A 16895-nucleotide genomic window follows, 5' to 3' on the forward strand; every position below is an offset into this window, starting at 1 on the left:
CAAACATGCAGACAGTATTTGAACTACAGTTTATAGTTCAGGGGATCTGGGCCATTTCCTTTTTGTGTTTTTAATGAGTACGCCTTTCTCTAAACACCGCAGAGGGGCAGAGTTCTCAAGGGCAGCAGCAGGGCCAAGGATGCCCCCCGGTTCTTCAGCAAGGACAATTCCTCAGTCTTTGGTTTTGTGCTCTTCAACAGATGTCCCCTTCGCACCAGATTCCCGCTCCTACACGCCCCCCACTTCCCGCCTTAACCGCACAGCGGTCGTTTGGCTGTTATTAGTTATCGACCTGCCTCCCGCAGGTCTTGGAGCAGAGGCGAGGTCCCCATTTCGCGCCTTGCCCTTCGCAGGAAACCACCGCCAGTGAGGGTCGTCGAGGCGCGCACTCCCGACTCGAGTTTCGCCTGCTCCGGCGCGAGGGGGTGACCGAAGGTGCTGCAGCCGGCCTCCCACACATACACCCCCGCCCGGCCGCCCCACGCGCGCGGGCTCCTCCGATCCCCCGCCGGGGACTCGCCCGCCCGGCCCTCCTCTCCGCTGGCCGCGCCCCCTCCCCGCCCTTCGCAGGCGCAATCGGCCCCGCCCCGCCCAGGCTCCGCCCCCAGCGCGGCTTTTAAGCTCATAAAGTTCCTCTTTCGCACCTCGGAGTCTTAGTTTCACCACTTGAACTTGAACCCACTGCTGCCCTCGGCTCCGAGTCCGAGGCAAGGTAAGACCTGGGGCCGGGCAGGAACATACATGTGAAGCTGGCACGACAGAGAACCTGGAGAGAAAGGCCAGAGATTCCAGGGACAACCTCGGGGGCAGCGTAAGGGACCCCAGCTTCAGAGCCTGGTGATAGCACGCTCCCCTCGAGGGAGTCCCGACTCCCGCCCCGTGTGCTCAGGGACCAAGGTCTTTGTGCGGGCTCTGTGGAGGGGCCCCGGGACACTGGCTGGGCATCTCCGCTGGCTCTCCCCGCTCCCGTGTCCCCACCACTCTGTGGACCGGCCCAGGGCGGGCCGGGGCGGGTCGCTGGCACGCGCTGGACCAGATGGGAGAATGAGACTGTCAGAGCCTCAGGAGTGGCCGAGATGGGACCGTCAAAGGCACCTACTCAGGGTGGCAGGCTTTCCCGCTGGCGGACTGCCCCTTACTTCTGAGGCTCCTTCTCCTGCTCCTTAGAAAGGCGCACAAACCACCCAGGCCTCCAGCGCGTGTTTCCCTAGCTGGTGCTGAAGGAGGAGGAGCTCCAAATTTGGGCCACTCAAGGCCTGCGCTCTGCTGCCTTAACCCGAGCCCTCCGGTCCCTCGCCTCCTGTGTCCCCTCCCCACCTCCGCTCTCCTTTGCCGGCCTACGGGGCCAGGCTGACGCTCCTCGCGCCGCCGGTATCTCATGCTACTGGCTGCGCTCCTCGCCAAGGGCCAGGTCGCTGCCGTTTGTTGCCCCCAGGACCCACTTAAACTTCGCTCTCTGGCGAGGGCTGCGGGTTACTCTTGGGGCAAAGAGTGCGTGTGCGAGAGAAGGCCGGGAGACGAGTTGCTGGGTGCAGAGCACCTGGAACGACCCGACCGCAGACTAGCCCGCGTGCGAGATTGGCACGCGGGAGCCACCAAGGGAGTGTGAAATGCGGAGTGGGCAAGAGTGGAAACTGACAGTGAGGAGGAAGTGAACTGACAATAGCTTCAGGGTGGGCAAAGAGGAGCGTGAGCTACGAGTGAGTGTGCAGACAGAGTGCCAAGAAGGGTGGCGGCTGGATTTGGGAGTGTACGTAAAGGCGAGAGCTGTGTGTCTGGGCTGTGGGCTGCATAACAAGAACGGGAGTCCAGAAGGTGGGGCGGATGGACTTCCCGGAGGGCGCGCTCGGGAGGAGGCAGGATTGTGCTTGCCAAGGGGACCAGCCCGGGCCAGCTGAGAAGGTGCCTTCTCTCAGGGACCTTGGATGACACCGACTCCGGAGCGCGCGCCGTACTGCTCGGACCCCCGGGGCCTCGCGGTCGCCGCCAGGGCGCTTTGGGGTAGAGCACCCTGAGCGCGGCGCCGGGGTTTAAGGGCCGCCCTCTTCTCCCCTGCAGCGCAGAGCGAGCGCAGGAGGCAGACCCCGGGCGCGAGGGGACGGCAGGCAGCGTGCTGGGCATGAACCTGGAGGGCGGTGGCAGCCGAGGAGGGGAGTTCGGCATGAGCTCTGTGAGCTGCGGCAACGGGAAGCTCCGCCAGTGGCTGATCGACCAGATCGACAGCGGCAAGTACCCAGGGCTGGTGTGGGAGAACGAGGAGAAGAGCATCTTCCGCATCCCCTGGAAGCACGCGGGCAAGCAGGACTACAACCGCGAGGAGGACGCCGCCCTCTTCAAGGTTGTACACGTGGGGAGCCGCGGTCGGCGTGGGGGGAGGCCCCAGAGAGTCCCGTGGGTCGCGAACACCGACTCCTCGGCGAGCCCCATCCGTGCCGGGTGCGCCCGGCGGGGCTCAGAGGGGAGGGTAACCGCACGGGACGGGCTGGTCCCGGCAGGGCGAGCGGCCCGGGAGTAGCAGGTGTGGAAGAGCCGAGGCCCTGGGAGGAGAGAAGTTTCAACTTCTCTAGTGATTTCACACACGGGAGGACCGGGTCCCAGTGCTGAACGCGTGCAAGGGGCAGCACCCCGGAGTCCGAAGGCTCGCTCTGCCGGGACACTGGGTTGCATTTTTGTGCGTTTCTCTGTTTCCATCCGGAGCTTCTTTCTGTCCTCCTGGACCTTTCCTGCCTCCTCTAACCAACTTGTCTGTCTGTCTCTGGGGGCGCCCGTGGGTGCGCGGCAGTCCGTCTGTTTTTGTTTCTCTCTCAGCATGTTTCACTATGTTTTCGCTATTTGTCTCTCCCGAATTTTTGTTCTTTGACTCTCTCTCTCTCTCTCTCTCTCTCTCTCTCTCTCTCTCTCTCTCGGGCGCCAGCGCTCTCTCGGTCCAGCTCCTTTTGGACCCTCCATCCCTGTGTCTCCCTCTCGCTCTCTGCCCGTTTGTCAGACTCCCCCTTTCCAAGTCTCTCTCTCTGGAAAATGCTCTCTAGGCTTCTTTCTCCTCTCGGTCCCTCCTCTCCCCACCCTTCTGGGTTTCTCCTTCCTCCTCCTCTGTTGCTCTCCCTCCAGGATCTGTTTTCTCCCCAGATCCCTCTCTGGATCTTCCTCTCTTGCTCTGCAAGTGTGTCCCCCACACGATTGTTTCCCCCAGAGCAGTTTACTCGGTGAGCTGTGCCCTGGGGCCCAGCCCACCACCCGTGGGCAGAACAGGCCGAGGGGACTTCCTCAGGGAATTTGTTCTCAGAATACCTCAGACTGTCTGACATCAGACATGCTGTATGGGAGCAGCTCACCCTACAGCTCTGTCCCTAGTTCCAGTCAAACCCAGTTCAGAAACTTTTCCAAGGGTCCTCCCCATCCTACCCACCTTTTACAAATACTTAGAGAATGTGCAGACCATGTGTCTTGAACTCAGCATGGACAGAGACCAAGGTGACAGTACTGTATTAGAGGACACCTGGTGTGTTTCTGGCCTACATTTGAGCATCGGTGTAAATTTGAAGCACCAAAGCATCATTTTTTTTTCCCTTTAGAAATTCAATTCCCAGATTCTTTTAAAAAAGATCTTGTATTTTAATTTTTTCCCTCTTCTTTCCCACTAGGCTTGGGCACTATTTAAAGGAAAATTCCGAGAAGGCATCGACAAGCCAGACCCTCCTACCTGGAAGACACGTTTACGATGCGCTTTGAACAAGAGCAATGACTTTGAGGAACTGGTTGAGAGGAGTCAGCTGGACATTTCAGACCCCTACAAAGTCTACAGGATTGTTCCCGAGGGAGCCAAAAAAGGTGGGACTTCCTGGGTTTGGGTCACAGAATATTGGCAGCCTGACACTTGTAACCCCTTGATTTCATTCTGAAGCTCACTTTTCCGTTTCTGTTCCTTATAATCTGCCATCTGCCCCGTGGCCAAGCCCAGCAGGCTCATTGTCCAAGTTCTCTGAGTCACTAATTTAAATTCCTGGGTATCAGTGTAGGGTACTTTCTCAGACTCCACGTCTCCACCTGCGTGTGTGCATGTGTATTTTCCAGTTAGTTCTATTAAGTAATGGGCCAAATTTCTAAACAAGAAAATGGTAAACTTGTTCAGATAGTTATTAGTCATTCATGATTAACCTTTTGTAGAGGGAAGCATACATACATTCATATATTGCTACTATTTATAGTAATAAAAATGTCAACTTTTAGGGTGCAGTGTGGTCAACTGGACTACTTACTACAGTTCAGATTCCCTCTTCCCAACATTCTGACAGTGTGTCACAGTAGAGCCCAGGAGTATGCATTGTAATAAACCATGCAGGTGACCTCGTTTGCATCACATTGTGCTGGTGGGACCCTTTCTGTCACCAGGCAGGGCCACACAGAGCAGGGCCTTGTAGAAATCAGTTTAATGGGATGATCAAACAGTTGCCCAAGGGAATTGTTGAAAAATGTCTTTTTTAAAAAATATATGTTTTCTTTATTGATTTTAGAGAGAAAGGAAGGGTGAGGGAGAGAGAGATAGAAACATCCATTGGCCGCCTCCTGCATGCCCCCCACTGGGGATCAGGCCCACAACCTGGGCATGTGCCCGGACTGGGAACCCAACTGGTGACCTCTTGGTGCAGGGTCGATGCTCAACCAGTGAGCCACACCAGCCAGGTTGAAAAATGTCTCATTTGTTAACACTGTTATGCATTCTAGGAATTAAATCTTCAGATATTTTTCTAAGATTTGATGTTTAGTTATGTTGCTTCCTTTTTTCACACTGTGCTGTTTCCCTTTGCAAAAACACAGGAGCAAAGCAGCTCACCCTAGAGGACCCACAGATGACCATGAGCCACCCCTACCCCATGACGACTCCTTACACCTCACTCCCGGCTCAGGTATGGTGCAGGATGCAGGGCTTCCAGAGGGCAGGCTGGGGAAATACACATACAAAAACAGCATACATTTTTGCAATTGGTCAAACAGCCAAACCAAATCCCTGGCCATTGTCACTTTCCACCTGGTGAACTATCAGCACTGGTTTTCAGTAGGGAGGGTGGGTGTCTGCCTGTTGGTATATTCTCCTGCTACTGATTCCGAAATCTTCTGGGAAACAGACCTGTTGTGGAAGTTGAAGATTTGGAAGTGGTGCTTTATATCATGTGAAACCACATGGCAGCTGATCTCTTTAGGCTTTTCTCATGTGAACTGCAGCTCTGTTGTTTTTACTTTGGTGAGGAAAAGAAGGCAAATTTCCTCGCAGTACTTTTGGTGCCAGGTTTAACCATATGATAGCACTTTACATAAATCACTACTTTACAACACTGTCTCCATTGTGCTTTTTTTTTATTCTTTATGGCTAGTTTTCACCTAGTGTGATGAGCCATTCACTCCAAAGTCTTTCAGATGATAAAATGATTTGGCTGCCAGTCAAATAAGAGATTGCCCAAGGAGTTTGGGAGGATATACAAGAATCTGCCTGGTTCCCGAGGCCAACGAGCTGTTCTCGGCTGATGTGGGTGCTTCTCTCTCTCCAGCAGGTTCATAACTACATGATGCCGCCCCACGACCGCAGCTGGAGGGAGTACGTCCCTGACCAGCCCCACCCTGAAATCCCGTATCAATGTCCTGTGTCCTTTGGACCCCGCGGCCACCACTGGCAAGGCCCAGCTTGTGAAAACGGTAAGGACCGTGCGGGGCTGGCTCCTGTGGCCGCTGACCCGCAGAGCAAGCCCGGCAGCGGGCCGGGGCTCTCCTGCTCTGGAGCTCACAGCATGTGCTCCGTGAGCGCGAAGGGCGGGGGTTCGGTTCTCTTCTCCTAAAGCCAAAGCCCGGCCTCCACTTAAGATGGGGCGCATCAGACGTCAACCTGGTCAGCTACCTTTTTAAATCTGTGCAACAGGTTAACATTCTTCATCCTCGCTGAATAATCTTAAACTTTATTTTTCATCTTTGGCAAAAATAAAAATAAAAATAGTAGATTTTAGCAGCCTTCCCTCCTGAATTGCCCCTTAATATTGACCACAAAATTTTACTGATCTGTTTCTGTCTGCATGTCTGTAAAATGGGTTTACTGGAGCTGTGTCCAGCCCCTCCTTCTCTAGGGGCACCAGGAGATTATTGAGTTAGTATATTTTTCTTAAACAATGGTGTGCTCACTGTAGTTGTTCTTGGGATTAGAGGTGATCATAAGAAGAGAATGAATAAATACTATAAAAAACAAACATAAAAAGTCTCCACAGGATGCATAATGCTAGTTTTGGATCTTAAAAGACTTTATCATCCTGGATTTGATGAGGTTCCATGCCTGGGGGGGTTCCCCAGACATCAGACATGCCTGGGGGGGTAAGATCTCCCAGCAGAAGCACTAATTGGTTAAGTGAAGAGAAAACTTCACATGTTATATTCAATGCAGCAGACACAAGCTTTTATAACTTTTTAAAAACATTTACTTATTGACTTTTAAAGGGAGAGAGGGAGACGTCGATGTGTCGTTCCATCACCGATGCATTCATTGGTTGCTTCTGGTATGCGCCCTGACCAGAGACTGAACCTGCAGACTTGGCGTGCCAGGTGGCACTCCAACCAGCTGAGCTACCCAGCCAGGGCCAAGCTCTGTGAACTTTTGAGTTAGTTATTTAAACAGAAATCCCGAAAGAATCAACTCACAGATCCTTTTGTATGTTCTGGAAATCCTGCTCAGTTCCCGTTTTTCTAGCCGTGTTCGGGCCACTCTAGACGTGTGACGCTGGAGAAGTACGGCATTATGTAGGGCCTGTATTGAGGAGCATGTTTACAGAAAAGCTCGGAATTCAATTTTGTTAGCTTTCAGGAATAATTTGCAGCACAGGATGGTTTTCCATGTTGTAGGAGAGGAATTCACTAACATTAAACTGGTTTCTGAAGTCCAGAGCTATGTCCAGTGCATCAGGCCCTATTGAACTGATAACTTCAGTACAGAGACAGTGCCTAGAACTGTGGGGAACGAAGGAACAGGCAGATATGGTTTGAAGTGTTAGATGATGTTAATTAAGTTCCTAGCTTTTAACTGGGCTCCTGAGCTGCAGACCGGAGCACACAGTGTGCGGTGCCCTTGCTGTGGGAACAGGGCTAAATCAGTTCACCTCTCTGAGTCTCATTTTCCCTGTTTATCAGTTACAAGGGGATGTGGTCAGAGGGTACAAACTCCCAATGATAAGATGAGTAAGTTCTGAGGATCTAACGTACATCGTGGTGACTAGTTAATAACACTGCACGATATTGAAAGTTCCTAGGAGCCTGGATCTTAAATGTTCTCACCACACAGCTCCACATACACAAATGGTAATTCTGTGCGGTGAGGAAGGTGTTGAAAGAGAGAGAGAGAAGAAGGAAGATAGGAAGGAAGGGAGGGAGCGAGGGAGGGAGGGAGCGAGGAAGGAAGGAAGGAAGGAAGGAAGGAAGGAAGGAAGGAAGTTACAGAGGGAGAGTTCTGAGCTTCCTTCCAAAGCTGTGAAAGGCTTCTTCTGCCTTAGACTTTGGTTTTTCTCATGCACTTCAGCTCGTCTTTGCCTGTTGGGAGAGCCAGTGGTCAGCTCGAGAGGGGACCGAAAGTCCTTCCCTCCCAGGACTGGTGCACACCCCCAACCAGGGGCTAATGGCCACCCATCCGGGAGAGGAGGCTTCCCTACCTGTGGACAAACTCTTGACTTTTATTTGCAAATACAGGTTGCCAGGTGACAGGAACCTTTTATGCTTGTGCCCCGCCTGAGTCCCAGGCCCCTGGAATCCCCATAGAGCCAAGCATAAGGTCTGCCGAAGCCTTGGCTCTCTCAGGTGAGTGTGGGTACCAGCTGGAGGCACGCAAGGAGCCAGAGAGGCTGTGGCGCTCACCCTCGCGTTGGGGTAGATTTGATGGAGGGGCTGGTGGAGCCTGCGGGCACCAGCTTTCCTCCAGCCGGGGCCTGGACGTGTGGGCACACCTGCCCCTGCCCCTGTGTGAATGAGGAACACCATTAGAAAATCAGCCCTGAGAAGCCAGCTCATGATTCTGATGCAATGCTACGTGTTGGTTGAGTCATTCTAAGTTCTCCATTGGCATCTATCTGAATTTCCAAGAATATGCAAATATTCCAGTTTCATTAACCTTTGGCCCTCTTCAGCTAACAGCCTCACAATTTAGTCTAACTTCTTAGAAAAAAGCACCAGAGGGCTTCTCATTTTGAAAAGCTGATCACCCTTCCAGGTTTAGCCAAACAGGCCCTTCCTCATCAGCTTCCTGGGGCCTTAGTTCCATCACTTTGTACGAGTGTTGTGGTCTTCCTTGAACTGAGATATGTCTAGCAAAAAATATGGATTAGATCTGATTTTTTAAAATTTTACTTCTGAAAGAATCCTGGCACCTTCGAGAGTTTACCTATTTTTTTTATTATTTTTTTCTTTATTGAGTTGAGAGAGAGAGAAAGGGAGAGGGAGAGAGAGATAGAAACATCGATGACAGAGAACACGGACTGGCTGCCTCCTGCACGCCCCCCACTGGGGCTTTGGCCCACAACCCTAGCATGTGCCCTGACCGGAAATCAAACCGGGGACCTCTTGGTACATGGGTGGATGCCCGACCACCGAGCCACACCGGCCGGGCTAGTTTACCAGTTTCAAAGAAGGGACCTTAAGGTGTACTAACCACTGAGTTAGTGTGTGTACATATTTATTTTTTAGATAATGCATTGCATTGTTTAAATATGGGATTTATGTTTATATTAAAAATAAAAGCGCCTTGGCCAGTTTGGCTCAGCAGTTGGAGCATCGGCCTGCAGACCAGAGAGTCCCGCGTTCGGTTCCCGCTAGGGGCACGCACCAAAAAAAAAAAAAGAAAAGCTTAAGCTTCCAAATTCTCTTGCCACTCCTCCCTGCCCCCCTTCCTCCACGTCTTTAAAATCAGTGACAGAAAACACAAGTTAAATTCTCAGCCCTTCAGGAAGACGAGAGTCATGGGCACCTTTCTCCCTGGAGGGGCTGCAGGTCTGAGGGTTTCGTTGTTTTTGGTCCACAGCTGAGTGAGGCTGCTGCCTCCTCAGGCGCCCTCACGGGAGAGGGAGGGCGTGTTCCAAGCAGCAGGGCTTGTGTTGGTTTTGTAAGCTTTCAAGCCCTGTCTGAAACACCGACAACTTGTGTGGGTGCCTGAGAGTAGGAAATAAACAGCTGTTTACATCACTGTGACCTTACGGTCTCTGATGACATTAAATAAAAGGAAACCTGCCCTGCAAGTCACCTCGAATGGCCTACGCCCACCCTCCTCAGGGGGGCCCCCTCCGCCCCGCTGCCCTCCGCCAATGTTTACAACAGCAGGAATTGAAGTGGAGAATTGAGACAGTATGTGGGTTAAGTCTCAAAACCTGCCAGTGAAGAATAGGAGGGTTTTGTGGGTTTCTGTTGCTGGCATGTCTGTGCATTTACCAGACAACTGCAATTCCCATTCCTTCGTAAATCGCGTGCTGTTGCCCACGGGGGGCTGCTGCCTGTCCAGGAGGCCCCTGTGCATTTCAGTTAAGGGGCCCTTGGCAAACCTAACTTGGTCCTTGCAGTCTGTGGCTCATAAGTTAACGAAGGTTCTGGAATCAGCAAACTATCACAATGAGTTCATCTTGTTTCATCTTTTACAAAGCATCATTATAGAGCCATTTTCAAACGTAAGCACATAGCCTAGGAGGGTTTCAGCAGACTTGGCTCTCAGAACATTTTGCTCATCGATTCCTTTCTTCCCACATGAATTAATTTTATTACACAAGTAGTACATACACAGTGTAAAAATGAATTTAAGAATCAGAAAAGCAAAAATGAAAAATAAACATCATATTTCCACCATCCAGAAATCACCACTGTTAATTTAGTGCTTAGCCTTCTTGAAACTTCATTATATATATATATATATATATATATATATATATATATATATATCTCCTAATGACATCATACTGATATAGTAGGGTAGTTTCAGATGTGTGAACACATTTGCTTTTTTCCCCCTGAAACATCATCATACTTTTTTTTGTTAGTAGAAATTAGACTTAGGGTTTACTTTTGCCAAAATCAAAACTGATTGTCATGCCTAAAGATGAAGTCTTGTTCGGTGATACATGACTTAGTATTTTAGACATCACCACTATCATTATCATAAACAAAATGACATAAAAAGGTCTTAACAGTGGTGCTTTCTAATACAAATCAAACCTATTTTGCAGAAAACTAATGAAAGGCATGCTCCCCTCACCTCCCCCCCAAAATCCACGGCCACGTACATTTGGAAATGCCGAGTTAGAGAACACCAAGTGGACCTCTCATGGGCTTCTCTAACATCTCGCTGTTGGAGTCTCCAGGCGGAGAGAGGGGCACTAGCACCCAGACTCCCTCCACCTTGACACTTTTACTTTCTTCAGAGCAGCTTGGGACAGCAGTCCCACCAGACCTCACGCTCCCGCGTAGTTTGGCCCCGGGGGTATGCGTGCTCCGTGGTCCCTCAGCACTGACCCAGTGTTCTGTGTTTGCAGACTGCCGGCTCCACATCTGCTTGTATTACCGGGAAATCCTGGTGAAAGAGTTGACCACGGCCAGCCCTGAAGGCTGTCGGATCTCCCACGGGCACACCTATGATGCCAGCAACCTGGACCAGGTTCTCTTCCCCTACCCAGAGGACAACGGTCAGAGGAAAAACATCGAGAAACTGCTGAGCCACCTGGAGAGGGGCGTGGTCCTCTGGATGGCCCCCGATGGGCTCTATGCCAAGAGACTGTGCCAGAGCAGGGTCTACTGGGATGGGCCCTTGGCCCTGTGCAGCGACCGGCCCAACAAACTGGAGAGAGACCAGACCTGCAAGCTATTTGACACGCAGCAGTTTTTATCAGGTAATGCGCCGATCATAGTTAGAAAGAAGCGCCTCACAGAGCCAGGAAGGTGGTGCGGGGGTGTCTGCCAGAGGTCAAAGTGCAGGTCGCTCGCTGGACAGAGGTCCCCTCTGCTCACCTCTGAGCCCACCGGGCGTGATCTCAGAAAAGGTTTCACCTTTTACCACCTGCTCCTGTCCATCAGCAAAAGGCTGTGAAGAGGGGGAGATGGCTCAGGGGGCTGTGGTCCAGGCTGACGACCGGAAGCTCTGGTACCCAGCCGACAGCCACCCAGTGCTCAGGTCCACCTCTGACTGGCAGCATGATCTCAGCAGGCATATCTGCTGGTGTTTCAGCTCCTTTGAAGTTCTTAGAAAAGTTGTACCTGTGGGAAGTATATTGTTAACAGTCTTGGTTATGAGATGCGTCACCCTATGCAGATGTCCTCTGGCAGGTGGGACCAAGGACAGAGTGTGTTGAACTGATTTTGCAAAGGGAAATTATGAGAAGGCTTTGAGCTATCTCCATGACATGCATGTTTCAAATCAGATTTTCCAGAACCAGTAACTTTTGTTTTCCTAGTTTTGATTTCCTGACAGTTAAATTAGGCCTGGGCTGGCTTTTGTGAAACTACTGGCCACGTTAATTCGAAGCTTTATCCCAAGTGTCCATGTCGCCATCTATGTGGACACTGCCTCTCTCGGAGGAAGAACGCTGTCCTGAGCGCCAGCTAACTGCCAAGTCTTTCTCTACCTTGTCTGAACCTATTCATTCAGAAGTGCCCCCTTCGAAACACGCTGTGTCTTTGGGTTTCCTCGTGCCAGTCTTTCTCCTGAACGTGCCTCTCAGTTTAATTCATTTGAAATAAAAAGATGAAGATCTGTGCTCTCACACCATTGACATTTGCTCCGCCTCTTAGGTGTAAGTTGCCCAAATTCGAATAGGCTGATTCAAATTCTCTTTTGGTGCCCGAAAGAAATATCTCCTGAGATGACTAACCCTGCCACAGCAGTGAGCAAGAGGAAGAGGAAGAGGGAGCCCTGTCTAGTTCCCAGGGCAGCCCCTGTGAGAACACCCCTCCCCAGCTGAGCCGCAGAGCTGCCTCCCAGCCTGTGGCGTGACTGTTGTCTCTGTCCTGGGGCCCAGTGTGGGCGTCACGACGGGGTCCTGACCACTGAGGGCCACCTCGTCTGCAGTGGATTCTGGAAGAGCCCACTGAGTTGGGATCTCCTCAAAGATTGTGGGTCTTGGTCTCTTGGGATCCCGAAGCTACCACAGGACTGTCACGTCCATAGGGCTGTCATGAAGGCACCGCCGAGTGTCTCTCGCCAGGCGTCTTTTAAGAAGGTGGACCCCTCTCATTCTAACCAGGCCATAAGCTCCTCTTTGAGCCAGTGAACGGAGACAGGCAGGAGGCAGGCAGGCATGATGTCCCAGCTGCAGCGTCCTCGGGCTGCAAGTTCCTTGCCTAGAATTTAAGATTCATCTGTAAGCAAGAGTTGTTTTGTTTTCTTTCCCCTTCTTCTGTAACCAAGAGTTTTTTGTCCACAGCAAACTCTTATTTTGAAGTGTTCGCTGAGGTGCAGGGAGGGACCTGTCAAGTTGCAAACGGAGCCCTGTAGATCAGTTTCTGTATAATCACAGGGCATCCCCTGGCATTGGAGGCAGGACCTTTTCAGAGAATTGTATCACCATTCTGATGAGCTCGAGGAGGTGTAGTCTCAGACCTCTGTAGTGTGAATACCTTTTATAGGTTCTGACTAAGTCGGTTAGGTTTGATTTGAATTCTGGAAGAAAAAAAAAAGGCAGGAAGTCAGATGGTCCAGTGAGTTAGCTAGAAACGTCTCTTCAGTTGAAGAGAACAGTGGAAATCTTTGATATCTACCATTCAGGATTTGCAGGCTGCTGGGGACAGCCCCAAGGCGAAGCCGGGGCGCAGATCTGATAAGGGTGCAATGGGTGCTGTTCTCCAGAAGTCGCCTTTCTTTTGCAGACATGACATTTGTGTCTAGTGGAAAGAAGAGGAGAGCTAGAAGCAGAGCGTTACCTTGAATGTGGGTGACGGGCAGGGCTCATGATCAGCGACTGGACACCTTTCCAACAGTGTTCCGTTCTCCATTTTGCATCCTTAGGATAGGAGTCGTGGCTTCCACAAAAGTGGGGTCCCAAGTGTTTCATCACTCCCCTTTCTGTCTCAAATTATTATCTCAGAAGACAGGTGGAAAGTCCACCCAGTCACACAGTTTGGGCCGAGTGCCAAGTGGGTCACAGCTGCCCATAACTGGGGCTCAATCTCCAAGACAGCAGCAGACCTCTTCTGCGGTGCCTGAGTCACACAGAGGTCCGGGAGCAGAGGCTGGGTTATGAGGGCTCAGCAGTTTGGAGATGAGGTTTTAAGTCATCCTGGAACAAGTCAGAAAAGTCTAATTTTTTCAAAAGAAAATTTCTTCTTTGCATAATTTATTCTCTTGCCTCAACGTGGCTATATTTCTGTTCCTTTCCTTCCCCTTCACTCCTTTCTGCTACCTTTTGCATACTTGTGGGTGCAGGACTGCAAAGCAAGGTCTTTAACCTGCGGGCATATCCCCTTGGGGAGTCAGGGAGACCTGCGCCCTCGCAGGAGAAGTACACACGTGAACTCCACATGCACGTTTGCATCTGGGGTGTGAAGGTTGAGAGCCCCCCTGAGAGAAATACAGAGTGTTCGTTCCTATTTCAGTCTTCAGAATCAACTTAGACTGGCCTCTTGGTGGAAGCTGGTGTGCTCCACGAGGAGGGTTTCTGAGCGTTGTTTGTTTTCCTCCTCCTGGTTTCTCCAGAGCTGCAGGCGTTCGCTCTCCACGGCCGCCCCCTGCCACGGTTCCAGGTAACTCTGTGCTTCGGGGAGGAGTTTCCAGACCCCCAGAGGCAAAGGAAACTGATAACTGCTCACGTGAGTATTTAGTCAGAAATGACTGTTTCCCTGCTTTTCGTCAAGGACAGGGTTGTGTTCAGAGAAAGCTCCAATGAAGAGTAAATGAAAGTGACCTGGGAAATAGTGAGGGGACCTTAATCCAGTGAATGGTGAGGGAGGGCACCCGAGGCCTTCATCCTAACAGCAGCCCTAGAAATCTCCTCATCAGAAGGGGAGGGAACCTCCACATGGCTCCATCTGTCCCATCTTTTTTATTTTTCAAGGAGATTGCGTATTCCCATTTTATAAGTATTTAGAAGGAGTGATGGTAAAAGTTGCCCATTAAAATTCTCCACATTTAATATTGCCTTTAAAATGCTGTCTGGTTTTCACTTGATGGAGAACTTTTTCTCAAATGTGTGTTTTGTGGGTCCTTCAAATGTTTCCCAACCCCTCTTTAATTTCTGGATTAAAAAAATTATAATTATTGCCCTGGCCGGTTTGGCTCAGCAGTTAGAGCGTCCGCCTGCGGTCCGGAGAGACCCGGGTTCGGTTCCCGCTAAGGGCATGTACCTCGGTTGCAGTTTGTCCCCGGCCCTGGTTGGTCGTGCGGGTGGCAGCCACTCGATGTGTCCCTTCCACATCGATGTTTCCCTCTCTCTCTCTTCCTCTCTCTCCCTCCCACTCTATCTGTACAAAAAAATGGAAAAATGTCCTCGGGTGAGGATAAAAAAAAAAAAAATTATAATTATTGGAAACCAAGAACTATGTGTTACCTGGAAGAGGCTAAATCTTTCAAGAAATGCAAATAGATCAGACCACTGGAATGTCCTGTAGCAGAATTTAAGATGGGTTCAACTATGGCAAGTAAACCTCTATTTCCATAAAACAGAAAGAGAAAAAGGTTTATATAGATAACATGTAGCATTAATTTGCCACAGAAAAGAGTTTTGAGGACCTAGGACTTTGAATGTGAAACCTTTGCATTGCTACGTACCTTCAAGAATTATTAATGGGCCCAGAAAATGAGCAGCAAATGTGAAAAATTATACCCAATAATATAAAAATTCAGGTCATATTTTGGTTCTGGTATTATTTCTTATTGAAAACTGAAATAAAGTGCTATCTAATCTTAAACATGCAGTCCCCCTCTTGACTGTAAATTGAAAAACCAACCAACCAATAAACAAAAATGTAATCCCACATGCCCAGGTTGTGGGCCAAACCCCCAGCGGGGGCAGGCAGGAGGTGGCCAGTCACTGTTCTCTCTCATCAATGTTTCTATCTCTCTCTCCCTTCCCCTCTCTCTAAAAATCAATAAAGAAATAAAATAATTTTTTTAAGGAAGTTGGTGCAAATTCCCACATCAATCAGATTTTAAGGGTTTTTGGATGTACTAGCTGTCCTATAAATTAGGCAAAGATGGGTTCCCCAGGCGAGGACCCCCGAAGTCACGCCGTATGGTGCCGAAAAGGAAAACCAGTGTGTGTGTACCCAGGAGTTCCTTTTAATATGGGGTGAATTTATTTCGGGTACTTTATATCAGTTATGCTTAAATTCCTATATATCAAATAACATAAAGGCTCAACTTAGAAGCACAATTAACTAAAAGCGATTAGTTTTCTTGGATGTAAATTTAGGAAAATCTGAAAACTGAATTTTTTTATTGAATGCAATCCATACTAATATCAAAACTAGATGAATTCGGAATCAAGTAAAAGTTATCTTCCCACAATAGCACTTTTGTTGTTGATTTTGCTTCTCTCTCTTTTCTCTGTGGTCGAGAAGTACCGTTGGACCAGGTGGGCCTGGGAGCGCACATGAGCCCCTCAGGCCTGCCAAGCGGCAGTCGTGGAAACACAAACTTATTGGCCTAAATTACACTAAATATGACCTCAAATTTCCTTTCAATTTAGTCATGCTACCTGATTTGTTTCAGTCTCAGTTCGATGTAAATTTCTAGCCACAGATGCTTTAGAAGTATTATCTTTAACTTTAACTTCAATTGAAATGCAGAATTAAGTAGATTCCATTTAGAAGTGGGTGTATGGAAAGATGAACAAAAATTAGTTCTTCAGAAGGCTCCAAGCATATCATTTTGATGTGTTACAGCACCTAACTTTGTACTTAACTTCACTACACCATTACACATAGTGAGTTATTTAAAGATGAGCCAATTGCAGGATGTTAAAAACAGTATCTTAGTAATGTCTTCTTCAAATCTCTTATTACAGGTTGAACCTCTACTGGCCAGACAGCTGTATTATTTTGCTCAACAAAACAGCGGACATTTCCTCAGGGGCTATGATTTACCTGAACACATGAGCAGTCCCGAGGACTATCACAGATCTATCCGCCACTCCTCCATTCAAGAGTGAAAGCCGTCAGTTCATTTGCTTCATTGTAAATAATTGACTTTGACAAGAATGGCTAGTTGAACCCTCTCTTTTTTTTTTTTTTTTTTTTTAACGAGGAGATTTTCAGCAAGAATCTGAATAGAAAACCAGCTCGTCTGGCTGAGACGAGCTTTCTCTAAGGAAGGATGGTGGTCTCCAGCCCCCTGTAGATTGCCACCACTGATGATAACTGTGAAAATGAACCACAGGGTGTGTTTACATTTACTTAGACATATCTGTTATTTTATATCAGATAATTTCTTGCTTGAAGACTGAGAAAAAAAGCACTTAAGTGTTGTGTGGTTCCTCAGGGAAATAAGAGCTAAGTTTGAAGCTACTCTGTTGAGGAAAGGAAGAACTGACACGTAGGAGCTCCTGCTGGGGACGCTTGTGCCTGAGGCTGGCCAGTGCGCCTGGGGGCGGGGGTCACTCGTCTCCCCAGCAGGCCTGGCTCTCACCCCACGCTTGGCTCCACGCCCTGCCTTCTCTGCCCTGTTTGCCTTCTCTCTTTGGGTGCCCCCGGAAGCTGGTTGGTAGACTCTGTTGCTATTTTCTTGAGCCAAAAAGCATTCGGGCTACCCTTGAGCAGTACATTTTTGTAATCCATGTAAAATTGCTACATAACATTATATAAATTTTAGATGCAATTCGATAGCTGTATGCACTACAAAGTGAGTGATCGTCCTCGAAAGTCTACCTGCCTTCTTTCAGCAATGGGAGCTCTTCGCCCATTTCTCAACC

At 49.6% G+C, this 16895-nt stretch overlaps 1 protein-coding gene across 2 annotated transcripts; it reads left to right on the forward strand.

Annotated features, from left to right (window-relative positions):
• Positions 1-2059: 2059 nt before the first annotated feature.
• On the forward strand, positions 2060-16235 carry IRF4 (interferon regulatory factor 4). Of its 2 annotated transcripts, none has more exons than XM_036256281.1 (8): positions 2060-2338; positions 3642-3828; positions 4816-4904; positions 5544-5688; positions 7714-7821; positions 10533-10886; positions 13685-13797; positions 15993-16235. In XM_036256281.1, the coding sequence occupies exons 1-8, from the start codon at positions 2120-2122 to the stop codon at positions 16134-16136; spliced, it is 1359 nt and encodes a 452-aa protein (XP_036112174.1). In that variant the 5' UTR covers positions 2060-2119; the 3' UTR covers positions 16137-16235. The 2 variants fall into 2 exon arrangements, with proteins under 2 accessions (XP_036112174.1, XP_036112175.1); XM_036256282.1 differs by having other exon boundaries at positions 2107-2338; positions 5547-5688.
• Positions 16236-16895: the final 660 nt, after the last annotated feature.

The sequence above is a fragment of the Molossus molossus genome, unplaced genomic scaffold (genome assembly GCF_014108415.1).
Source record: "Molossus molossus isolate mMolMol1 unplaced genomic scaffold, mMolMol1.p scaffold_m16_p_12, whole genome shotgun sequence".
NCBI classification, from domain to species: Eukaryota; Metazoa; Chordata; class Mammalia; order Chiroptera; family Molossidae; genus Molossus; species Molossus molossus.

Bases quoted from the DNA above. Each gene is read 5' to 3' on its own strand.
- IRF4 (XM_036256281.1), top strand. From the start codon at position 2,120: ATGAACCTGGAGGGCGGTGGCAGCCGAGGAGGGGAGTTCGGCATGAGC. The intron at 3,829-4,815 runs GTGGGACTTCCT...GCAAAAACACAG, and splicing joins TCCCGAGGGAGCCAAAAAAG to GAGCAAAGCAGCTCACCCTA. The intron at 5,689-7,713 runs GTAAGGACCGTG...TTGCAAATACAG, and splicing joins AGGCCCAGCTTGTGAAAACG to GTTGCCAGGTGACAGGAACC.